The sequence below is a fragment of the Poromitra crassiceps genome, assembly GCF_964638095.1.
Source record: "Poromitra crassiceps genome assembly, chromosome: 16".
NCBI classification, from domain to species: Eukaryota; Metazoa; Chordata; class Actinopteri; order Beryciformes; family Melamphaidae; genus Poromitra; species Poromitra crassiceps.
In genome coordinates this window covers 23,443,405-23,469,435 of record NC_139645.1, presented here as the reverse complement: position 1 = coordinate 23,469,435, position 26,031 = coordinate 23,443,405, and the positions used below count along the sequence as shown (strand labels likewise).

The following is a 26,031-nucleotide window of genomic DNA, read 5'->3' as shown; positions in this document are numbered from 1 at the left end:
GAGAGACTGAGGGGGAGAAACTGGGGGAGAGAGAGAGGAGAGGGAGAGAGAGAGGAGAGGGAGAGGAGGAGAGGGAGGGAGAGAGAGGAGAGGGGGGAGAGAGAGGAGAGGGAGAGAGACTGAGGGAGAGAGAGGAGAGGGAGAGAGACTGAGGGAGAGAGAGGAGAGGGAGAGAGACTGAGGGAGAGAGAGGAGAGAGAGACTGAGGGAGAGAGAGGAGAGGGAGAGAGACTGAGGGAGAGAGAGGAGAGGGAGAGAGACTGAGGGAGAGAGACTGAGGGAGAGAGAGGAGAGGGAGAGAGACTGAGGGAGAGAGACTGAGGGAGAGAGAGGAGAGGGGGGAGAGAGGAGAGGGAGAGAGACTGAGGGAGAGAGAGGAGAGGGAGAGAGGCTGAGGGAGAGAGAGGAGAGAGAGAGAGACTGCTAGTTAGGGAGAGGAGGAGAGGGAGGGAGAGGGAGAGACTGAGGGAGAGAGAGGATAGGGATAGAGACTGAGGGAGGGAGAGCGAGGGAGAGAGAGAGGGAGAGGAGAAGAGGGAGGGAGAGGAGAGGGAGAGAGAGAGGGGGAGAGACTGAGGGAGAGAGAGAGAGGAAGAGAGACTGAGGGAGGGAGAGGAGGAGAGTGAGGAGAGAGACTGAGGGAGAGAGAGAGGGAGAGACTGAGGGAGGGAGAGAGAGGGAGAGGAGGAGAGAGAGGGTGAGAGACTGAGGGAGAGAGAGAGGGAGAGACTGAGGGAGGGAGAGAGAGGGAGAGGAGGAGAGAGAGGGTGAGAGACTGAGGGAGGGAGAGAGAGGGAGAGGAGGAGAGAGAGGGTGAGAGACTGAGGGAGAGAGAGAGGGAGAGGAGGAGAGAGAGAGAGAGGGGAGAGACTGAGGGAGAGAAAGAGAGAGAGGGAGAGGAGGAGAGAGAGAGAGAGGGGAGAGACTGAGGGAGAGAAAGAGAGAGAGGGAGAGGAGAGCGATAGATAAATGAGGGAGAGGCTGAGGGAGATACAGATACAGATACAGATACAGATACTTTTATTGCCACGCAACCAGGTTGGTGGTATTTAGTTTCAGTACATGATGTTGTAGCTCTGGCAAAACATGGAAACAGGACATTGATACATTTAGACAATTAAACAGTTACACCTTTCCCACTTCCAACAATAAATACATAAATACAGGATACAAGACCAACAGACGTATAGTTAGGGTGAGGGGGGAGGGGGGAGAGGGAGAGGGGTGCTGAGGGAGTTCAGAGTCCGTATGGCTGTGGGAAAGAAACTGTTTTTGAAGCGGGTAGTTTTGGTGGGAATTGATCTGTATCGTCTTTTTGAGGGGAGGGGCTGGAACAGGGGGTGGGCTGGGTGGGAGGGGTCCTTAATGATCTTACAGGCACGGGTGATGGTTCGGGAGGTGTATATGGAGTCCAGGGTGGGGAGGTCACAACCAATGATTTTTGCTGCTTTATTAATAATGCGCTGTAATTTGGATTTAGATGATTGATCAGCTGAGCCGAACCAGACAATTATGGATGAGGTGATGATGCTTTGTATGATGGCGGAGTAGAAGCGGAGCAGTAGGCGTTGTTTAATCCTGTATCTTTTCAGTTGCCTGAGGAAATAGAGTCGCTGATGTGCTTTCTTGGTGATGGTGGTGATGTTGTGGTCCCATTTGAGGTTATTGCTGATGGGGGTTCCGAGACATTTGAAAGAGTCTGTGAGGGTTATGGGTTGGTCGGATATTGTCAGTGGGAGTTTGGGTGTCATTTTTGCAGTCCTGAAATCTATGGCTATTTCGGTGGTTTTGGAGGTGTTGAGCAGGAGGTTGTTAGTAGAGCACCATGTTGCGACTCTCTCTACTTCTCGTCTGTATGCTGATTCATTGTTGTTTGTGATGAGGCCGAGGATGGTGGTGTCGTCTGCGTATTTGTAAATTTTTACTGAGGTGTCCAGGGAGGTGAGTTGGTTAGTGAAGAGGGAGAAGAACCAGGAGGAAAGGACGCACCCCTGGGGGGCGCCGGTGCTGAGGGTCAGGGGGTGGGACATCCGGTTGTGTATTTTGACTGTTTGGGTTCTGTTGCTGAGGAAGTCTAGGATCCAGTAGTTTATGGCCGGGTGTATGTTCATGTCTTGCAGTTTAAAGAATAGTTTGTGGGGGGAGAGGGACAGAGACTGAGGGACAGAGACTGAGGGAGGGAGAGAGAGGGAGAGGAGGAGAGGGGGGAGAGAGAGGAGAGGGAGTGAGAGGGAGGGAGAGACTGAGGGAGAGAGACTGACGGTACGTGCACATCTACAATGGCAAAATCGCTTTTCCGCTGTGTCGCAGCGTTTTGTGGGCGTGGAAACCAGCTTCCAGCTTGGAGCTGTAGCCTGTAGAAACGTTCTCAGGTCGAGGTACACAGGAGGGTGGGGGGAGGAAATGTGTAGGAAGAGCTGTTATTGGGTAGCTTCAACGAAAGGTCCCGCCCTAGTCCCGCCCCGCGAGCGTGAAGCCGCTCGGAGACAAGCCGCCTCTAGTCTGCGACAGTGAAACGCTGAAACGCTGGGGGCGGTTCCAGCGGCAGGGGGCGCGAGGTAAATGGACCAATCAGACACGGAAATAGAGCAACACAGCCTATCAAGATGTAGCGTCAAAGCGGCTTTCACAGGAGGCAAGCCGCCGAGCGTTTCATGATGTGCACGTACCGTGAGGGAGAGACTGAGGGAGAGGAGAGAGGGAGACATTGTGCGAGCACCAATAGGGCAGGCAAGGCCACACAGCAGCCGAGCTGCAGGCGAGGCCACACAGCAGCCGAGCTGCAGGCGAGGCCACACAGCAGCAGAGCTGCAGGCGAGGCCACACAGCAGCAGAGCTGCAGGCGAGGCCACACAGCAGCCGAGCTGCAGGCGAGGCCACACAGCAGCCGAGCTGCAGGCGAGGCCACACAGCAGCAGAGCTGCAGGCGAGGCCACACAGCAGCAGAGCTGCAGGCGAGGCCACACAGCAGCAGAGCTGCAGGCGAGGCCACACAGCAGCAGAGCTGCAGGCGAGGCCACACAGCAGCCGAGCTGTGAATGTGAGCTGCAGGAATCGGTTCCTAGTTTGTTTAAATGTCACTTATCAAAGCATCTGATTTGATGCAGAACAAACAATCAAGTCAACAGCTGCTGATGTGGACAAAGCAAACTTACCTACAAGCCCAAATCACAAGCTGCTAACTTAGACAAGACATCATGAAGTCAACATGCTAAACTAAACACCAGACATCAAACACATCATGATGCATCTATGTGACTTTTAGGTGAAGAAACAGTAGCCCCGTTTACATGGATTGTTTTCCTCAATCTGATTGAAATCAGTCGGATTATACGAATCTGATTTGATCTGTATACATGAACGCTAAATAAAGCGATCCACGTTCAATCTGCGTATACATGGCCCCAGCTGAAACTGATTACAGACATGCACAAACGGTCTCTCCCACTACCTGCAGAGAAGAAGAGGTGCACTTCAGTCTACCACTTTTCCTGTTTACCTCTGGAAAAATGGATCTAGTGCTGCACGATGAGTTTTTGACGGTATGATAACCTTGGACAAAAATACCACAGTTTCACGTATCCCAGACTAAAATACATGAAATATATAACAATTTAATATATATTAAAACTAAATAAATAAAACAATTTGAAATAAAATTATCTTTAAAAAAACAAAAATTTTGAGACATTTGCCTGTCCCAAACATGTTATGCTGCGCATAACATTACTTATTTGCGGGAGTGTTGATGCCCAGTGTGATGGCAGAGAAACGTGTGTTTGCTGCGTCGCGTGTAACGTTAGTTTAGAGGAGGCACACACTCAAAAAGACATGAACAAATAATAATAATCGCACACTTTTGCAGTTATGTAATCGCACGTGCTGTCATTTGCGGCTCTACGGTCTCAGCAGTTAATCATCCTCCAGAGATATTTGGCCAGGAGAAGAAGAAGAATGTACCGCTCTCAGGGTTTCTATTAAGAAGTTTGTCTCAACCACCGTCCAGTTCTTCTGCACTAGAGAGCGCATGCGCAGAATGAATAATCCACTCTATCAACAGAATCCACTCTATTCAGCCGTTTATATGCAGCATCAATCTGATTATCAATCGGCGTAGACTACCTCTTTCAATACGATCGAAAATGTAAAACGATCCGGGTGAATCGGGTCGGCTAAGGTGTTTATATGAGACATTTTGAATCTGACTGACCTATCGATCCGATTATAAGTAGGATTTTTGGACCCATGTAAACGGGGCTAGTGTCACTTACAGATGATGTCATCATGTATAAACTATGAAGGAGATGATGTCATCATGTATAAACTATGAAGAAGAGGATGACATCAGTGACTACGTTGCACACAATATTCCACTATTATTGGGAAAATGACAATATTCTGAATTTGAGAAGGGTCATGTAAACAGCATATTCCAGTTGCATTTTCCGAATTTGCCCTTTCTCTGAATTTAGCATTTTCCGATTAAGACATCTGGGTTATTCCAGTATTATTCGGGATTTCGGAGGATTCTTTGATCATGTATACAGTGCATTCAGAATATGCGTCTCAATCAGGGTTTTTACAGCAGTTTGGGACGCATGTTGCCTGTTTGTGGTCAAATGATGTGTGCTAGAAAGTGCTAGAACAGGTGATATAATCATAATAATCCATCATCTCTGGCATGCAAAAAGAAAAGCCCACATTTCTGATCGGGAGGAGATGAGAAACATCGATTTAAAGAGAGAGAGTAGCCTATAGTGCCCAGTGCCCACGGAAGTCCACAATGCTTGCGAGCCTGCGAGGTAATAACGTAGGCTGCTAGCCTACTTTTTATGAAAGACTTGGATGCGCAACACCAAACTTTTCAGCAGCAAGCTCCTGAAATGGACCAAGTGATGCTCGTAAGAATAGTGCTGCTCTGTTTATATTATTTCAAATATTTTTATTGATTTTTTTTCCAAACAGACAAAACAAAAACTCACAAAACGTAAACCCCCTCTTCCCACATGAAGACAAAAACAAACAAAAAGACAAAAACAAAAACAAAAGCAGCAACATATAACTTTTGACCACTACCTCAGTTCCATCACCACCTTATTATAGACACTTAAAAAATAAAAAAATAAACAGAATATCATTTTACTCTATTGTAGCTGTAGCATATTGAGATTCAAAATAATTTAAAAAAGGTTGCCAGACTTTAAAGAACTTTTGCACAGACCCTCGAATTGAATATTTCAACTTTTCAAGTTTTAGATGAGCCATCACTTCACCAACCCATTGTTTATGTGTAGGAGGTGTAACCGACTTCCAATTGAGCAGGATGAGGCATCTAGCCAAGAGTGATGTAAAAGCCACCACATCCGACTGAGCCACAGAGAGCTTCAGAGCGCTCGGGCCCACTCCAAAGATAGCAATCATGGGGTCAAGTTGTATTACTTTGCCCTCGCATACATAAGAAAGGGTTTTAAAAATGCTAGCCCAGAAGTTACTCAGTGTTGGGCATGTCCAAAACATATGAATAAGTGTAGCTGGGTCTCGTTTACACCGGGAGCAAGTTGGATCCAATTCTGGGTACATTCTGGAGAGTTTGTCCTTGGAGAGATGGAGTCTGTGCAAAACTTTAAACTGAAGCAAACCATGCCTGATACAGATAGATGTTGAATGTATTCTTTCAATTGAGTATTGCCAGACATGATCAGGAACCTCTTCCCCAAAGTCTCTTTCCCATGCCTCTTTCAAATGATCAAGAGAGGGTGAGGTCGCTGCTAGAAGAGTGTCATATATTCTAGAGATACATGCCCTTTCAGAAGGATCTAATTTTACACATTCCTCCAACCAGCTAGCCGGTGGTCGGGATGGGAAAGAAGTAACAATTTCCTTTACAAAATGACGTACTTGAAAGTACCTCAAATAGTGTGATTGTGGAATACCATACTCCTTTACCAAAGTATCAAAGCACATGAAAATATTATCTTTAAACAGGTCATTCACACATTTCAACCCCCGACTGTACCACAATTGGAAGGCTGTATCTATGAGTGACGAAGCAAATAATGGGTTTGCCGTAATTGGCATCGAGGGTAAAGCCTGTTTAAATCCAAAATGATTTCTGAATTGGGTCCATATCTTCAGTGAGCCTTTTATAATGGCATTACCGTGTAATCCTGGTCGTTTCGCAGGGACTGGCGCACATACCAAAGCAGCTAAAGACACAGGGCTGCTTAAATATTGCTCCATGTGGGTCCACACTGGTCCCTCTCCCTCATGATACATATAGACCCAGTAAGCTATTTTATGAACATTGGCTGCCCAATAATAATAAATAAAATTTGGCAGTGCCAAGCCTCCAGCCCCTTTATAGCGTTTATTGTTTATTCTCAACAGAAAAACTCTGCGGCTCCGCCTACCTGCATCTCTCTCTCTCCCCCCCTCCCTCACGTGTCGGGGAGGGCGAGCTACGGCTGCATGTAAATGGGAATATTAGTGGATTATTCATTCAGTCGGAATATTGTCATTTTCCGAATATGGCGGAATATTGTGTGCATGTAAACGTAGTCAGTGTTGTAGCCAGCAGGCAAGTGTGGCTGCCTGCCACAGGCACAAAGAGAAGCACCTTCTGCTTCCAGAAGACACTACCCACAACAACCAGCAGAGGGTGACAAAAGGAATACAAAACAGATCTGGCTCCAGCATGTATGTACGGTATGTATGTAGGCTACGGTATGTATGTATGTATGTGTGTGTGTGTGTGTGTGTGTGTGTGTGTGTGTGTATATGTGTGTGTGTGTATGTGCGTATGTGTGTTCGCGCGTGTGTATGTGTATGTGCTCGCGTGTGTATGTGTGTGTGTGTGTGTGTGTTCGCGCATGTGTATGTGTGTGTGTGTGTATGTGTATGTGTTCGCGTGTGTATGTGTGTGTGTGTGCTCTGCTTCTTCAGGGTAGGTAGCACTGTCTGTTAGTCACCATGTGACCTCATGTCACTTTTGTGACCGATACACCCCCCCCCCACACACACACACACACACACACACACACACACACACACACACACACACACACACACACACACACCTCAACCCACGCACACAGACTCGGCATAACACCACCTACTGGCAAACACAGAAAGTGGTTTATCTCTAGAACTATTTGTCGGATCAACTTCAAACTTTGTGAGGGCGCTTAAAGGATAATTTCGTTTTTTTCAACCTGGACCCTATTTTCCACATTGTATGTGTCTAAGGGACTTATCATGACATAATCTTTTCAGATTGGTTGAGTACTCACCAAGCTAGCCTTGTTTACAGCTCGAGCATTATCGTCAAACAACTACCAGTGTAACCCAGTCGGGCAATTGTGCACCGTCATTCCACGGTTCATTCTCAGTAAAAAGAAAAAACTGACAGCTTGAATTTCAGGTCGCAATTTTTTCTCTCTGTAGTGATCTGACCTGGGACGTTTGAATGCAAGTAAATAAACAAACAGATAAATAAATAAATAAATAATTAGGCCAGCATTTATTTTTCAAAACGTGTAGCGACATCTGGCCACTGAAAGGGAATGGTGTCTATATGGGACTTTAATTGAAGTTTTATGGTATTAACAGACTGACAGTTCACTTCTTCAATTTCATCATAACACATTTTGTCAGCCATCTTGTTTCAGAATAGGATTTGAATGAATAGATGTCACACATGAGCTTTCTATTTCAATAGAAACTGAATCAAACTAAATACACACTTACACTTCCCCAGGCCTGGTTTCAACCACCGCACTGCATCATGGTCCACACTGTGGGGGAGGGGGGTAAATAAAGTCAGACAGCATCATCTCTTTGATCATGAACAAATAACCTTCATAACCTTCCATAGGAGAGATTTTCCAGACACCATCACTAATATCCTCCATTCAACATCAAACAATATTTCGCAGCTTCTAGCAGCTCTGTTCACACTGACTTCATGAATCAGAGTCAATGTTCATGTTGGTGCAGACCTGAGTCACATGACCAGACTGAGTCTGTACGCTAACACGAGTCACTCCACTCCTGTCAATAATGGCTGTAACCATAGTAACGTTTACTGCAGACCAATATGGCGGCTTCCTGTGCTTTTAGTTTACTGGACACTAGTAGCACCAGTAATCAGAGGCCTCAGTTCTCTATCAGATTTTAATAAACCTCCACTGACAGACAGCTGCATGGTTTCTCTTCTCCCACCTCATGAACTTTAGACTTTAAAGAAAAACTACATTTGGCCTCAAGACACAGAACTGGAGGAGCAGCTGCAGCAGGGCCGGCACCAGGATAAAATGACTGAGGGGGCGGTTATAACTGGGGAGGGGGCAGATTTTTTTTCTTTTTTTCGGTTTTTGTTTCGATTAAAAAAAAAAAATGTATACGATATTTTTATATCGAAAAACATAGGTTATATACCTGCTATGCCTATTTCTGGACTTTTTAACCATAATAACCTCTGAAAAGCACAATAACAACACAAGAAAGACTACTATTCAAAATCAAATAAAACATTTATTTCACAGCAGCAGATTAAGGCATTAATAGAGCTGAGCTTTGCATAACGTGAAATGCGGGACCTGTCTGGAGCACTCTGAACATATATGTCTATATGAAAAGTCATAGAATAAACAATTGCTGCAAAAATCGACAAAAAAATCAACAAAATAATAGCCAGTCAGTGAAAGGTTCATTAAATTAAAGAAAGAAAGTGATCAGATGCGTTGTCTCCATCTTTCTGCTCATGGCATGCTGTGTGCTTGGGTGCAGCTGATTTCTCTGTGTGTGTGTGTGTGTGTGTGTGTGTGTGTGTGTGTGTGTGTGTGTGTGTGTGTGTGTGTCTGTTTTAATCACGTCATGATCACTACAACATGCAGTGAGGTTCAAATTTAATAAATAGCTACATCTCTGACACCTTGTGACAACCAAAGCACAGCAAATAGCGCTTCCCTGCCAATTCTGAAACAACAGAGCTATGTTTACAGGGGGTAGCCTACATCAACTTAAACTGATCAAATTTGATGAAGACTGTAGCAACAGCAGCCGAAACATGTCAGGTACAAACATTGCCTAACTGGCCTTTATAGATGAACTATACTACCCCCTTAGGCCCCCTCGTGGCGCCGGGCCCGAGCTGCAGTGTTGAGGAGACAGACTGATAGAGAATAACTGGAGGAGCAGCTGCAGTGTTGAGGAGACAGACTGATAGAGAATAACTGGTGGAGCAGCTGCAGTGTTGAGGAGACAGACTGATAGAGAATAACTGGTGGAGCAGCTGCAGTGTTGAGGAGACAGACTGATAGAAAATAACTGGTGGAGCAGCTGCAGTGTTGAGGAGACAGACTGATAGAAAATAACTGGTGGAGCAGCTGCAGTGTTGAGGAGACAGACTGATAGAAAATAACTGGAGGAGCAGCTGCAGTGTTGAGGAGACAGACTGATAGAGGATAACTGGAGAAGCAGCTGTAGTGTTGAGGAGACAGACTGATAGATAATAACTGGTGGAGCAGCTGCAGTGTTGAGGAGACAGACTGATAGAAAATAACTGGTGCAGCAGCTGCAGTGTTGAGGAGAGACTCTTTAAATTAACCATCATAAAGTTAGGTAACGAGTAATGAGTGTGGAGCCTGACGTCAGGTAACAAGAGGCCGTGTGTGTGTGTGTGTGTGTGTGTGTGTGTGCGTGTGCGTGTGTGTGTGTGTGTGTGTGTGTGTGTGTGTGTGTGTGTGTGCGTGTGTGTGTGTGTGTGTGTGCGTGTGTGCATACGCACGTGTGTGTGCGCGTGTGCGTCATTCCACGTTCGCTATAGGGATGGGAATTTCATGCATTTTCCTTAACCGTTAGTTGCGCAACTTAACAATCAGTTAATCGGTTAATTGTTAACGTTGTTTCTCTCCCCCAACTCCCCCTCCCCCCCCATAACAAAATATCACGTCTCGTCTTTCTCTCAGTTCAAGTTCTATTTAACCTCACAGTCACACAATAGCTGCATATCATTTATGTGACATTCATGGCATGCATCACAAACGAAAATAATAATAAAACTATAATTAGCCTAAAAACAATAAGGCTCACCTCCTTTGAACAGCCGCCTGTCCTTAATAGTCATTTCAACAAAGGGGGACGTGATCGCCTGGTTTAATGAACTTGATGAAATCCCTCGCCGTCCACCACGCTTCTTTTCCACCATAAAGCAAGGCTTCTGTGTTATTGTCTCTAGTCTGCACGCACGATGCCTGCTCCAATCGCCTAGTATTAATATTTAGCTATAACTTTTATGAGTGACAGCGTCCACAATCAGCGTCCAGCGATAATGGAACGTAACGTGACGTTCAGCGATGCTCGTCGGGGAATCATAAATTGCCCCTGGAGTTGAATTTTGAGAACGGCGGCGCAGTATTTACAGATTTACTTTTAGAGTGTAATCATTCTATGCTGTTGCTAGCGCGAGCTTGCGGCTAATTTTAGCATCTGTTTTGTTTCATGTTTGCTCAATTCACTTCCTACTTCCTCATGCATGTGTGACGACCTTCTCACGTGACCACTCCTTCTGTTGCGCTAGCTGGGTGAGGTACGCCCTCTGCTGGACTGGTATAATTAACACACTGAGCTATGAAGACTGAATTGATGATACAAAGTAACAATGTTGTCAGTCAAAACAGTTAATTAATTTTAATCAGTTACGTTCTTAACGGCAGTTAACGGACTATCGGTTAATCATTAACACCCCTAGTTCACTAAAATAGCTTGTTTTGCTGCTGGGAGACTCAAACTGTCATAGTGTCTGGCAACATGGAAACGACTCTATACAGGAATATTATTCTCTGGACAGAGAAAATGGGCATGAACAGGCAAGGAGAGAGAGAGAGAGGAGCAGGCAGAGTATATACCCTCCTCTTCAATGCTGGAGACCAGGGTTCGATTCCCAGCATGTTCAAAGTAAGTACATTTCATTACATTATATTTAATATTATTTATGCCTGCCTAACCCAAACCATTTCTCTAACATTAACCCAGTTGCTTTAGGTGCCTAAACATAACCGTGACACAAGTTGTTGCTATGCTGTTGTGGTTTTGAAGAATGAGGAAAAAGGGGTATCCAGTGCGTTAAAAAGGGGTCCTGACCAAACATCAGTTTTTCACAAGTTGGCACAGCCTTCTAGCAGACGTTAACCTCTCCATACCTGAGAGAGTCCAGTCTCCATTGTGGATCCTCCAGTCCAGCAGAGAGCAGCTTCACTCCTGAGGCTCCTGGATTATTGTAGCTCAAGTCCAGCTGTCTCAGATGGGAGGGGTTGGAGCTCAGAGCTGAGGCCAGAGAATCACAGCCTTCCTCTGTGAGCTGACAGCCTGACAACCTGCACACACACACACACACACACACACACACACACACACACACACACACACACACACACACACACACACACTAAAGCAGTGGTTCTCAACTGGTCAGCCTCATGACCAACATTTTCCTTTAGTCATTTACAGAATTTAGCCTAAATTGTAGGGTAATTTAGCCCTCTTCACAACAAGCTAGCATGGCATGTTGGTACCAATGGATGCATTAGGTCTTCTAGTTTCATATGGTACTAGTATCTTCACTCTCGCTTTAAAATGGGCCTGCTAGCATCTGAAAGATAGTAATGTTGGCCGCCGATGCCAGCATTCTCAATAAGTAGACTAGTAAAGTTTTTCTCATGCACACATCTGCGACCTACTCAAAACGGCCCCGCGACCCACCTTTGGGTCCCGACCCACCAGTTGAGAAACACTGCTCTAAAGCACGATTGCTTATGGTGCAACAAAGTTCAGCTCTTTGCATGGCAGCCAGCTGGCAGCTGAATGGCCTTCAGCCGAGAGCACCAACTGAAGCTCACTGCCACTGTAAATATTAATTTGAGTGTGAACCACGAAAAGAAATGCAATGTAACTGCCGACCAGTTGCTGCTGTATTGTCTTCCAGGAGGATCTGTTGTTGAATGTGTTCACCAACGTGTTCAATGTGAGTTTTCAGGAGGTTTTCTCCTCATTCAAACTCTACAAACTGCTCCAGCTGCATCTGGTCCTGCTAACTACTTTATATTCTTGTCTTCAAGGCAGTCAGGTATTGGATAACCTCCATGTTACAACTAAGGGGAGTATTGTGGCAGTAAAGATGTGTTTGACATTAAATCGGACTCTTTCAACTTTTATTCAGTAGCAACATTAACCACTGAAACCTACAGAAATAGTGATTTTGCATAGTTATGAAACTCAACATCGCCTGATATGAACATTTTTGTAATAACATATTCAGCTTCTTCACTCAACACTAATAGTTTGTCATTGTTTATTTTGAGCCTAAACCTAACCTTCTAAAATAAGAGATCATAGCTCTCAGTGGAAGCTCTTAAAACCACATGTTGGATATTCCCATTAATAAACTGCTCTGAAATCACTTATTATATGTGACCTCCTCGGACAAAATCAGTCACATGTAGCACAGGCCCGCTGTTTGTGTAGAAACTTGATTTTATAAGAAAATGCTGATTTTGGCTGTTTTGGGGTTTCAGAAGATTTTAGTAAAATAAAGCATTGGTTTTCATTCTCTGTAGCGATTATTGTGAAATTCAAATGCAGCTCATAAAGTTAGGGTGACAAGCATAACTAGCTTACTTTGTCAAACTTTGAGGCCGTTTTTCTCAAAATAGTTTGGAAACAGTCAAGACATAAAGGGCTGCATCTCACTCAATATTTGGAGGACATAGATCATTTTGATAATTGACATCACCAGAAAGCAGACATTCTCCTCTTTCCAACAGTGTATAAAACTCAAAATGTGTTTCGGGGTCAATGTGACTGATTTCATCAGAGCAGGTCACATTATTACAAAAAACTGTCTCCAATATTTGTGTTTTCATTCAGTTCTGCACTCAGTTTAACAGAATCTGACAAGTCATTTGCGTCAGATTTCACCAACAGATGCAGTGTGGAGAGAAAGAATGAAATGTTTTCTCAGCAGGAGAGAAAGTATAGCTGCATTTTGGTTTCTCAGCTGGTTTCAAAAATTACATCAGCAGGAAAATGAGAGTTCAGGTATTTTCATATGAATGTAGAGTAGAATTTAAATGGTCTGTTAAACAGTAATGGTGATCCTGACCTGAGACTCTCCAGTCTACAGTGTGGACTCCTCAGTCCAGCAGAGAGAAGCTTCACTCCTGAATCTTGGAAGTCGTTGTTAGTCAGGTCCAGCTCTTTCAGATTAGATGACTGGGAGCTGAGAACTGAGGCCAGAGCTTCACAGCTTCTCTCTGACAGCTGACAGACACTCAGCCTGAAGCACAAGAAGACATGATATTGTTATATTGTGTCATTATTGTATGATTTCTACTGACAGACTGTACTGTTGAGGCCCTGGTCTAAAGCAGGTCCACACTAACACTGACAGGAAAACTGGTTTGATTTCCACACATGGTGCTATAAGGTGATTGGATCAATAAATCCTCCAAAATGGCACATGATTTGTTATGCTGCACAACGAGCCATGAAAAAATAAAAAAGTGGATATAAATTAGGAAACACTTTAAAAAGAAATGGATAGTAAATCTGCAGCCTCAGTAGCTCAGGAAGGCTTTCCACAGTCTCAGCTCACAGGGAACTAACTATCTCCACAGTGTAATTCAGGACCAAAACTAGCCTGCTTTAAATGTGTTCAGTGACATTTTAATATGAATTCTCTAACTAGTAACCAGAGGACAGATGTTAAAACTGGGTAGATGATGATGTCACCTTCCCACTGTTTAACATCTAGCTGCTCTATTTTCAACTAGCTTCACTGGCGTGAAGCTGTATCAATAAAAGTCAAATCATCAAGTAAAACCTTCAGGACAACCTTTGCAGATTCAGGAATCCTGTTTTGAGAGAATGGACCTCAGTTTGGGAAATGTGTTGAATCAACTGAGAAAAAACTGTAAACTGACTTTACCTGAGAGTCTCCAGTCTGCATTCTGGACTGTCCAGTCCAACAGAGATCAGGTTCCATCCTGAATCTTGCAGGTCATTGTAACTCAAGTCCAGCTCTCTCAGATGGGAGGAGATGGACTTCAGAGCTGAGGTCAGAACTTCACAGTCAGTCTCTAACAAGCTGCAACCACTCAATCTGAATAAAGAATAAAGCAATAAAATACAATATTCCATTAAAGCTTTAACCAATCCAGTGTCTTATAATCCAATGGACTTCAGCATGTTGTCAGTGTGGATCAGCATTATGTCAGCCTTATATAGTCTTTCCATCTGAAACCAGACAGACTGTCACTCCTCTGTTTCAGGATTAGCCCATTTTCCTTGAAAACTTTCTGTAACAGACCAGATGAATACATCTAAATGCCAAGTAGTTTAAAATAAATAAATAAATATTTAGTTATGGTCCAGAATCCACTTTTTTGGGGACACAATTTTCAGATGGCAGTTTATCTGGAAAAGTTGTAATAAAAGCAGAATTTGAATTGGATGGGGAACTTAACCCTAACTGGACCCTAACTTAACCTGAACCCTCCAATTGTCTATACGGAAGCAACAGATCAGAGCCAATCAAATATTGCAGGGTTTTATCAAATCTAGGAAGTGAGTTAAAATGGAAATCCGAACGGACTGGGGATATATATATTTTAGTCATGGCCTTAGAAATAGTAGGGGGGCTATGATTTTGTTTAAGAAGGAACTGCAACAACACAAGGGTCGCAGGTTCACGGCCCCATGCTACCTCCAGCTTGGTCGGGCGTCCATACAGGCACAATTTGCTGTGTTTGCAGGTGGGAAGCCGGATTATGGGTGTGTCCTGGTCGCTGCTCTAGTGCCTCCTCTGGTCAGTTGGGGCGCCTGTTCAGGGCGGAAGGAAACTGGTGGCAATAGCGTGATCCTCCCACGTGCTACGTCCTGCTGGTGTAGTTCCCCGCTGTCAGGTGAAAATAAGCGGCTGGCAACTGCGCATGTGTCAGAGAAAACATGGTGCGAGTCTACAGCTCTCCCCAGATCGGCAGAGGTTGGAGCACCAAGTGGGGCAGCAGGGGGAAATTGGCCAATTAAAACTAGGGGGAAAATGGGGGGGGGGGGGGGGGGTCAGAAAAAAGAAGGAACTGCAACACACAGTCCACGCTGTCCAAACTGATGAGAATGGAAGATAGAGATCTATGCTAGATGTTACAATCGATAAATTATAATTAGGGCTGGGTTAAAAAAAATCGATTCTCCGATTTTTTATCGATTTTAATTTTAATCCTTTGATATCGATTCATATGTCCAGAGATCGATTTTTTTATTATTATTTTAACTCATTGAGTGCCAATGACGACAGTTGTCGTCAATTCGAATACTAACGTAGAGTGCCAAAGACGACGATTGTCGTCAATTGCCTTTTTTGACGGTGGGACGTGGATCAAAGCCTTATGTATGTCCTGTACAAATATTGTAGCTATTGAAGCTGTATAACCTATTTTACGGACTCATCAGGTGGCGACAGTGCTCTTCAGATTAGAGAAATGTCCGAAATATAGCCTGAAAAAGCCCCCTGATCAAAGAGAAAGCGCTCATGCTGCAGCCCAGAGCCATGTAGATTGCTCTGGCTGCAACTGACGGTGCCTGGCAACAGCAGTCAATCCGCGCACACAACTGAGCTCCTCTGCCTCTGTCTGTCTGTCTGCATAGTTTCTTCACACGATTAGCTGCCAGAAAGGCAGCACCCGACACCGATGCCGGTGACAAACACACGCGGAACGCTGTAAAAAAGCTGGATGTAGCGCACCGGCCGCACCCTTCACTGTGCACAGCAGCAGAAAGCCACCAGAGACACTCCCACTGGTTGCAGCTAAAAAATATTATTCTGCCAAACAAAATTCCCTGGCCTTCACTGTTTTATTGAAGGAAATTATTTTTGAGGTGTGACTACATTAGAAAATATTAGCTTCAGAGTCAGTGATGTGCTTGAAATGTTTAATTTCACAAAAGGCTCATTATCTCAGCTTCTAGAAAAAAATGGCTGTTTTTGGTTAAATCAAGCTATCTTCTCCGGCTCATAACTAAAGAACGGAAAATGGGATCAATAAACTTTTTTTTGCAGATGATAGAAGAGAGTCTCCTCGTTCTTTGTGCGTGTTCGGTGTTTACATAGTAATATCACACAATATTCTGTGGGCCTCGAGAAATCACTGAAAACGCTCTGAAACTCTGGCACTGGGAGCGTCCTTTCTCCAAAAGTGGCTGGCACTCAATGAGTTAATAAACAGGCTAAAATATTATGCTGTGTGTGGTAGTTGAAACATAGTTTCAAGTTGACGTTTATTCATGTTTGTAGTTGAAACAAAAACATAAATACTGTAGGCTACATAAATGGAAATGTTTGATCATTAATATCTACTTTTAGAAATTATATAGGCTGAAATCAAATCACTGTGCATAATTGTGAAAGTGTCTTTATTGACAGATGAAAAGGCTGTTATTTGTTATTTGTATATTTGTCACCACCTGGTGAGTAAATATATTAAAATTGACAACCGGTCCGCAACTTTTTTCCCCCATCTATCTACTTGGCGCAAAAAAGGTTGGGAACCCCTGTGTTACATAACTGGACAGTCATGTAATTCAGGTTACAGCTCAAAAAACACGTTTTGGTATCACTAACCAAATCGATATTGAAATTAATCGAATCGGAATCGAATCGAATCGGGATTAATCGATTCGCAACCTTGTGAATCGGAATCGAATCGATTCTTGAAATTTGAACCAATACCCAGCTCTACTTATAATATCAATATAATCAATATATGCTCCAAATGGAGATAATCCAATCTTTTAGAGGAAATCCATAGTATTATCTCTTCTCAAGAGAATAACCAAAATATCATAGTTGGAAATTTCAATACAGTTTTAAATATAAACAAAGGTGAGCAGGTACTCATTCCTACAATAACCATCCCCAGGCTCTCGGTGAAATTCAAGGAATGAAGGCATCTCTAGATCTAGTGGACATGTGGAGGCTATACAGAATCCTGACTTAAACAGATACACATGGTGTAGAGTGGTGGCTCTCAAACTTTTTCACATCAAGGACCCCTAAACTGACACAAATTAGACCACGGACCCCCATTTGATAAGATTTTGTCTCAGGGTCCCCCATCTGATAAGATATTTGCTTTTGGATGTTTTATTACAGAAAGTGTATGAAACCCATGACCAAAATAGTCATGTATTCTGTCATTGTGATACTTATGGATGGAATTATAGTGAAAATAGTTTTTTTGGTCCCCACTTTGAGAACCACTGGCCTAGAGGACAAGGTAGTCATATTGATTGTTTTCTTATTTATTTTTCTCTTGTTTCCAAGGTAGCAACATGTATGATTGGTGACCGAGATCTGATCATACTATTATAACAATTCAAATTATTACAGCTGAACATCCTAGGCGGCATGCCCACCCTGCAGCTCACCTGCTGTGCTGGCTCACTTGCTCTTATAGAGAGCTAAAGTGAAACGTCACTTCCTGTACCAGCGCTGAAAAAAATATGAATGGCAGTGAACAGAGAATAACGTTCCTTTTTTGATTCTGTTTGAATTGTGCCACGGGGTGCCAATGTTAATTTTGTCAATTTAAAACATAACTTTGCACGTAAAGAAAGTCGCAGTTTGTCGTCAAACTGAAACGCAGGGTTTAGTTTCGTATAAAAACTACATAGCTCGTGGAAGCTTGTTGCATATCGCCGGTCTTCAGCTTTGCCGGTAGAGAAAGTGACGTCACTTAGGCGACAGCGTATGTAGTCTTTCTGATTTATAACGTATAGTGCAACAGTTTGGCGACAAACTGCGACTTTCTTGACATGCAAAGTTATGTTTTAAATTGACAAAATTAACGTTGGCACCCTGTGGCACAACTCAAACGGGATCAAAAAAGTAACGTTATTCTCCGTTCACCGCCATTCATATTTCGCCTCTCTATGACATCACTGATGACCACAGCGCATCGCAGCCTCGCCTGCTCTATGACATCACTGATGACAGCATCACTGATGACATCATCACTGAATTTATATAGCCTCTGCCAGGAAGGGTGACATCTGCCGCGGGTATGGCCAGGGCGGAGATCCACTTTAGAAACCAGGTAAGTGATTGTGGTTGTGTTCTATCACTTAAAGTACCGAAAGAATTATTCTTTTAGTTTCTGATTGAATTGTCAGCTTCTGCTAACTGAGACCATTTGTCAACTAACGTTGACTAACTTATAGTGGCTACACTGCCTAAAATTGATCTAGACCTACTAGCTTGCCAGCTAACTGAGTTAGCCAGATTCATCAGCTTAAGATAACATAACTAAATGCTTTCAGGATTTTCACCATGAATACCTGCAGTTCAGCGCTCACTGCTCAGTCAGGCCTACTGTAAACTGGCTATAAATGAATCTAGCATTCAAAATAGCTACTGTAGCACGGACACTGTACCTTGTCCCTGCTACAGTAGCTATTTTTAATGTTAGATTCATTGTTAAAGTTAGTTCTCACTCTGTGTGTGTGTGTGTGTGTATGTGTGTGTGTGTGTGTGTGTGTGTGTGTGTGTGTGTGTGTGTGTGTGTGTGTGTGTGTGTGTGTGTAGCTCTCCACTCACATCAACACCAATACCATGCCATAGCATGCTAAATTGGCAGTGGTGGATGTTTGTGATACATGAAGCATTGGAGTCTGATGCTGTGTGATATAATCCACTTTCTCTTTCTTCACATTTGACTGAAGACAGACTTCATAAACATTATGACTAATATCAGCTTCACAGGGCTTTGATGGCAGCCTGATCTACTGTACTACTGTTATGTGTTTTTGGATGGAGGTTTGGTGTGTTGTTGTTTGTGTCAAACTTTCCAACCTGTTGGAAGAGTTTGAGGCAACAAAAAGAAAGAACACAAATAGATACAATACTTTAAAGGATGGCTTTACTGGTAATCAACCCACTTTGTATCATTAATAATCTTGGTAATATAAGCACATGGGCAGTGTTTACCTCTCTCTGTGTTTTCCTCACGGAGATCTCCATTTCCTCCTCTGGCAAAGCGCTCCGTTGTGACGCGTTTTACGTCACAACGCATCACAACAGAGCTGCTGGAGACGTGGAATCTGCTAGAGGGCGGCTGTTATTGTTTATTTTTATTTTTTAAGTATGCGCACATCCACGGAGAATGCATTGAGAGCCTTAACACTTTGAATGCCACGGCCCTTGGGCAAAAGGTTGCTTGCTGTGCCACATAGGCCGCAATGCATTTTAAAACAGTCATATAATTTTTTTAATAATTACTATGTAAACACTGAACACGCACAAATAACGATGAGACTCTCTTCTATCACCTGCAAAAAAAAGTTTATTGATCCCATTTTCCGTTCTTTAGTTATGAGCCGGAGAAGATAGCTTGATTGAAGCAAAAACATCCCTTTTTTTCTACGAGCTGAGATAATGAGCCTTTTGTGAAATTAAACATTTCAAGCACATCACTGACTCTGAAGCTAATTTTCTGATGTCTGGGTCTGTCTGGGTGAAGTGTATGCTGCTCTGCTGCTCTCCGTGCTCCCCCCCCCCCCCCCCTCAACTGCACACGCCTCCTGGGTGTGTCTTATGTGTCTGGTGGCTCTCAGTCTCTGCTGAGTTTGCTGCGCACACACAGTGAATGGTGCGCGACATTCAGCTTTTTGGTTCCGCGTGTGTTTGTCACGGGCTGGCATGCTTCCAGTTCGGAATAATAAGGCTGATTATGTGAATGTGCTGTTGCAGCGTACATGGAGGTGCTCAGTTGTGACAGCGGATGCTGCTGCTGGGGGCACAGCTGGCGTTGTGCTCGTTTATGGAGGCACGTCGATGCATACGGACGGATGCGATGCGATTTCCTCATTTTCCCCAGTGACTATTTCTGTGTGTTTGGCTCCTTTTTCTCTGATCAGGAGAGTGCTGTCGCCACCTAATGGGTTTGTAAAATAGGTTATCGACCTCCAATAGCTACAATATTGTTAGAGGCGACGTAAGAAGCTTAGATCGACACCCCCCCGTCAAAAAAACAATTTGGAGTTATGACGCCATTTGGCGTCGCTGGCACTGTACGGTAAATTTCTAATGACGCCATATGGCGTCGCTGGCACTGAACGTGTTAAGGAGCATTAATGACTTGCAGCTGACGGGGGCAGAGTTTCTGCAGACAGGAGCATGAGCATTTTTCTCTGTGAGGTAAACAGAGAGAGAAGATAAAGGCTGCCCATGTGCTTATATTACTGAGATTATATATGATACAAAGTGGGTTGATTACCGGTAAAGCCGTCCTTTAAAGGCAAGAAAGCAAGTATTATATAACGGAATCAAAGAAGTTGCATAAATAGTAATCAGGTGAATTAGGGCCTATATGACTCTCCCTCTCTCTCCTCTCCAGAGTAAAATGATTAAGGCAAACAACATGAGTAGAATTTGAGATCTAAGCCCCTAAAACCAGATCATGTCTGATTTCAGATTGATCGACTCTATACAGACGTCCACACATTACAAAATTCATATAATATTCAAATCAGCACATTATTAAATATGATGTCTGACCTCAGAGTCTCCAGTCTGCAGTGTGGACTCTCCAGTCCAGCACAGATCAGCTTCACTTTTTTTGAATCATGCAGGTTGCTGTCACTCAGGTCCAGTTCTGTCAGATGGGAGTTGGACTTCAGAGCTGAGGCCAGGACTTCACAGTGAGCCTCTCTCAAGATGCAGAACCTCAATCTGAATAAAGAATAAAAAAGAAGTTGAACTTCACAGCTGAGACCAGGGGCCCTGGTCTCGCAAACGCACTGATAAGCGCTTGTGCAGTGTTTAACGGCGGGCACTAGTGCAATTTGGAGGCGTGACCAAACCCTCTGCTATTCTCCCTGCCGTGCAAAACGCCTGTGTGCTCCATGCAAAATCATGAAATGGGCGTGCTTATCACCTGTGCAGGCAAGAATGATGCAGATCACACTGATTGGTTTGATTGATGTAAAGCCCAGACCCTGGGCATCACATCAATCAAACCAATCAGATTCCCGTCTCTCACTCCCTTTAATACCGTTTGTGGGTGTGGAGAACCCGACACATATTTGTATTATTGATCATAATCATGTTCACCTCATAATTTTCACATAAATCACCCAAATGATGTTATTTTTTAATGTGCACTCCCAGGACTATCAAACAGGTGTTGTCTATTCAGTTTAAGAATGGCACTTAACTGTTTCTGCAAATGAACTCTATCTATCATTATCTATTTATTTATTTACATTGCCAAGAGAGAATGAGAGATATACTGTATAGAGATAGGGAGAGAGAGAAAGGGAGGCAAGGGATTTCTCAGATGAAGGCAGGTAATTCAATAGGGCTTATTGTATTGTAGCCTATATATTCATATCTTTTCTTCACTCAGTTTAGGCTCAAGCAAATACTGAAAAGTCAAATGGAACTAGCAGCACTCACAGGTCAAGTTTGAAAAAAAGGTTTTAATCCACACAGCAGCAGTGAACAGAGGTGTTTCAGCCTGTGGCTTTCCTCAGTGTTAATGAGAGAATGGGTGTGACCTCATATATAAAACGAGGCAAATTTGAGGTTGATTATGTTTATAAGAACAATCCTTCTTGTTCTTTTGTCAAATGTTGGTAGATACATTGATGATTTGTTTTGTGTTCACTGGTTCATCTGAGGAGCTGGAGGGCTTGAAGGAATTTCTTAATTCTAGAGTTCCTACTATCACCTTCACGTTAGAGGCAAGCAGTGAGTCTGTGTCCTTTTTACATGTGAGAGTTAATACATGTGAATTACTACAAAGATAGATAGGGCCCCAGGACTTCAGAGCTGAGACCAGGGGCCTTATCGTCATAAAAGTGGTAATTTAGCGCTTGCGTGTGTTTAGCGCTGAGCGCACCACGAAATGGGGGCATGGTCAAGTGTGTTGACATCTCACAACAATCATCACATCATTTAAAAACATCTGTTATTTGCAGCTTTTAATTGATGCAATTCTGGTTCTTTGGTTGGCTGGAAAATAGAAACATGTTTGCAACGAGGAAACAGAGACATTTGATTGACAATAATATTGCAAGTAGGCTACAATGTCCAAGTTTTCTCAATTCATTTCCCATTAACCCCTATTTGTAGCCTATTTTCTTCCTGAGGGAGGGAGATGGGAACTGACAGATGCATGTAGGCTACTCAAAGGGGAGGCATAATTGTAGACTAATATTATAGTAGGCTATTAACACATTCACTGCCAGCCTTTTTTTTTTACTGTAGGTAGGTTCTGCCAGAGGGTTTTTTTGAGGATTCTGGCTCATTTTACAAGAGCCGAGGATTATTTTCTGCTTGGACTTTGTGAACACAAAGTTCACAAAAGTACTAATAGAATGTGTGCTTTCTCTGTCTAAAATAGTTAGTTTGTAGAGTTAGTAGTTATGTAGATATTAGCCGTTGAGTACAGCATGGTTTCAGCGTCTGAGACTGAAAGCTGAGATAATCGCAGTTTTGTGAAATTCAATCAAACAGGCAGAACAGTCACTTTAACCATTTATTTTTGGCATCAGTGAGAGATCAGACATCTAAACAATATAGTTCTGAACGCCCTCTCCTTCAAATTCCTCCCTCCGTGGGCGTGTCTGGTAGCTTTCAGCAGCGTTTGTCACAAGCGAGTGTTCTGCTGCTGCTGCTGCTGCGAGTTTGAGCAGCCTCCCTCCCTGGCAGCGAGTGTGAATGGGGCTCACTCGTTTCTTGGGTTTGAGAGCTTTGATGAAGCTTTGTGCGATTCTAGGCTTTATGCTGCGTGTTTCAAAGTGTGTTTTCCACCCAGTCTATTTTTGGAATCCCCCACCGCCAGCTCCCAGCGCGATAATGCGCGAAAGTGAAAGCGTTTTCGCCAATCCATTTTACAGTAGAGAATGGTTTCCTCGCGCAGTTTTGGCTCTGCTTTTTCTAGTGTGGAGAGCACTGTCGCCACTTAGTGGGTCCGTGGAATGGGTTGTACACGTTCACTGGCTCCAATATTTTTATAGGAGACGTGGGGGGCGTTGATCCACGTCCCACCGTCAAATTTTTTTTTTTTTTTTTTAAGACGAGATATCTCGTCTTTGGCAGTCAACCGTTGGATTTTGTAAGACGAGATATCTCGTCAATGGCAGTGAACGTGTTAATTGGCATTAAGGCATTGATGATTAATTAATCTGGACGATGCAGTATGGTGTGCGTGTGTGTACACGCGTGCGGTTTCGGAGAGAGAGGGGGGGTATAATCAATCATATTAACAAAACATTTTCACCTCATAATTTTCACATAAACTCCGGGAATATCAAACAGGTGTTGTCTATTCATTTTAAGCTGCAAATGAATTTGAATGAAATTGCACGATGGACACTGTAATCTCCATGCGTAATTTGGACATCTCCACAGCATCGCATCAAACATTGCATCAACACCATCGCATAACAATAACACTGGGCCCTATCGTGGCCAAAGCGGTAATTTAGCGCTTGCGCCGGGCGCAGCACAAATTAATGGACGTTCCCAAGTCATCTGCTATTCTCTGTGATGCGCAAAATGCCACTTGTCCCAGCGCCACAGTGATTTATGCAGGATTAACTCTGGAAATTATTCAGAGGCGTGCAGGCTTGGTGAGGGCGGTATCATCCACACAACCAATCAGTGTCGCTCCTTTCATTCCCTCCAATTCATTTGCGCAAATGTCATATGGTTGTCCACGTGCATTAGACGTTTTGTTCATATAAATAGGCTATAACATACACATGTAAAAATATTTGTTTCTTTAATAGGCAGGTTCATCTTAATAGGCTATTGTATGCGTGCAATTGCAGGGAAGGGGGTTACTGTATTACTGGTCGGCACGACTTGCTCAAAGTAATCTACTGTGTGTGTGTGTGTGTGGCTCGAGACGCAGCCTTCAAATCAGGTGACCCGCTGGCCCTCAGATCAGCAAGAGCCAACCTGAATAAATCCATCCGTGTGGCAAAGCGCGCCTATGGGCAGAAGGTCCAGAGTCACTTCCACGACTCTCGTGACACCAGGCGCATGTGGCAAGGGATCCAAACCATCACAGACTATAAGCCCACCCCCCTCCCATGCAACAACAACGACATCACCTTCCTCAATGAACTCAATGCTTTTTTCGGCCGCTTTGACTCACTCAACAACACCCCTGCAAGAAAAGCCACCCCCCTTCACAACGAACAGGCACTCGTCCTAGACACGGCTGACGTCCGGAGGACCCTGAGGAGAATCAACTCCCGAAAAGCCGCAGGCCCAGACAACATACCTGGTTGTGTGCTCAGAGAATGTGCTGACCATCTAGCACATGTCCTCACAGACATTTTTAACACCTCTCTGAGCCAGGCTGTTGTCCCAGTGTGCTTCAAAACCGCCTCCATCATTCCTGTTCCAAAAAAGCCCACAATCTCGTGTCTCAATGACTATCGCCCCGTGGCACTCACCCCGATCATGATGAAGTGCTTCGAGAGGCTTGTCAGAAAGCACATCACCTCAAAACTCCCCCCCACTCTGGACCCATTTCAGTTTGCCTACCGCCCCAACCGCTCTGCTGAGGACGCTGTGGCTTGTGTAGCCCATCTAAGCCTTGAACACCTGGAGGCAAAAAACACCTATGCACGCCTGTTGTTCGTGGATTTCAGCTCGGCGTTCAACACAATCATTCCCCAGCACCTGGTTAACAAACTCAGCACACTCGGCCTGAACACTCCCCTCTGTAACTGGATTCTGGACTTCCTCTCAAACAGACCCCAGTCTGTGCGAGTCGGAGACAACTCCTCCAACACCATCTCACTGAGCACCGGCTCCCCCCAGGGCTGTGTCCTGAGTGACATCCTGTTCACCCTGCTAACCCACGACTGCCGTGCCAAATCCAGCTCAAATCACATCATAAAGTACGCGGATGACACGACAGTGGTGGGTCTCATCAAAGATGACAGGGAGCAGGACTACAGGGAGGAGGTGAAACACCTGGTGGACTGGTGTAACACCAACAGCCTGCTGCTGAACGTCGAAAAAACAAAGGAGATCATCATCGACTTCAGAAAAAACCAGCACAACCACCTTCCACTCACCATCAACGGCTCCACAGTAGAGACAGTCAAAAACATTAAATTCCTGGGAGTGCACATCACGGAGGACCTGTCCTGGTCACACAACTCCTCATCACTGGCAAAGCGTGCTAACCAACGCCTGCACTTTCTGCGTCGAATGAAGCGAGCCCACTTCTCCCCCCCCCTCCTCACCGCCTTCTACAGAGGGACCATCGAGAGCATCCTAACCAACTGCGTTTCCCTCTGGTATGGAAACAGCAATGCCATGGACCTGAAATCTCTGCAGAGGGTGGTGAGATCAGCGGAGAGAATCATTGGGACCTCTCTCCCAACCATCCAGGAGACAGCGCACAAACGCTGCATGTCCAAGGCCCTGGGCATCACCAAGGACCCCACCCACCCCCTCAACAGTCTGTTCACCCTCCTGCCCTCCGGCAAGAGATACCGCAGCATCCGGAGCAGATCAGCCCGGTTCTGCAAGAGCTTTTTCCCATACGCCATCAGGCTCCTTAACTCCCTGTGACACCCCCCCCCCCCCCCCCCCCATCGTTGGTACTTTTTAATGTTTGTTTTTAATTTAGTTTCTTTAAATTAGAGTAAGCTATCTTTATTTATTTATGATGTTTTTAAAAAGCACTTAGCATGTGCAATAATTTCCCTAAAGCACTTTATTTTTAATTTACTACCTTTATTGTCGGTTTGTCAGTACTTCTCTTGAAATTGCACTATTTGTGGGCTAGATGCAATCGTCATTTCGTTTCTGCCGTACCTTGTGTATTGCTTTAATGACAATAAAGCTGAACTTGAACTTGAACTTGAACTTGTGTGTGTGTGTGTGTGTCTGTGTGCGCACAAGGTTTTGGAGAGAGGGGGAGAGAGGGGGGTTAGCCCACTGTAGAA

At 44.2% G+C, this 26,031-nt stretch overlaps 2 protein-coding genes across 2 annotated transcripts in view; both read right to left on the bottom strand.

The window, feature by feature from the left end:
• Positions 1 to 26,031, bottom strand: part of LOC310791530 (NLR family CARD domain-containing protein 3-like) — a gene marked incomplete at its 3' end in the record, with an annotated part of 336,543 nt that overhangs the window by 278,474 nt on the left and 32,038 nt on the right. The gene's annotated exons all lie outside the window — the stretch shown is intronic.
• LOC310791114 (NLR family CARD domain-containing protein 3-like) overlaps positions 1 to 26,031 on the bottom strand; it is a gene marked incomplete at its 5' end in the record, with an annotated part of 37,361 nt that overhangs the window by 2,162 nt on the left and 9,168 nt on the right. Inside the window, 4 exons of the mRNA XM_083652815.1 lie at positions 7,747 to 7,793; positions 11,202 to 11,375; positions 13,160 to 13,253; positions 20,637 to 20,782. Coding sequence (XP_083508941.1) covers positions 7,747 to 7,793; positions 11,202 to 11,375; positions 13,160 to 13,253; positions 20,637 to 20,782 — 461 coding nt within the window. The remainder of the gene's footprint in view (positions 1 to 7,746; positions 7,794 to 11,201; positions 11,376 to 13,159; positions 13,254 to 20,636; positions 20,783 to 26,031) is intronic.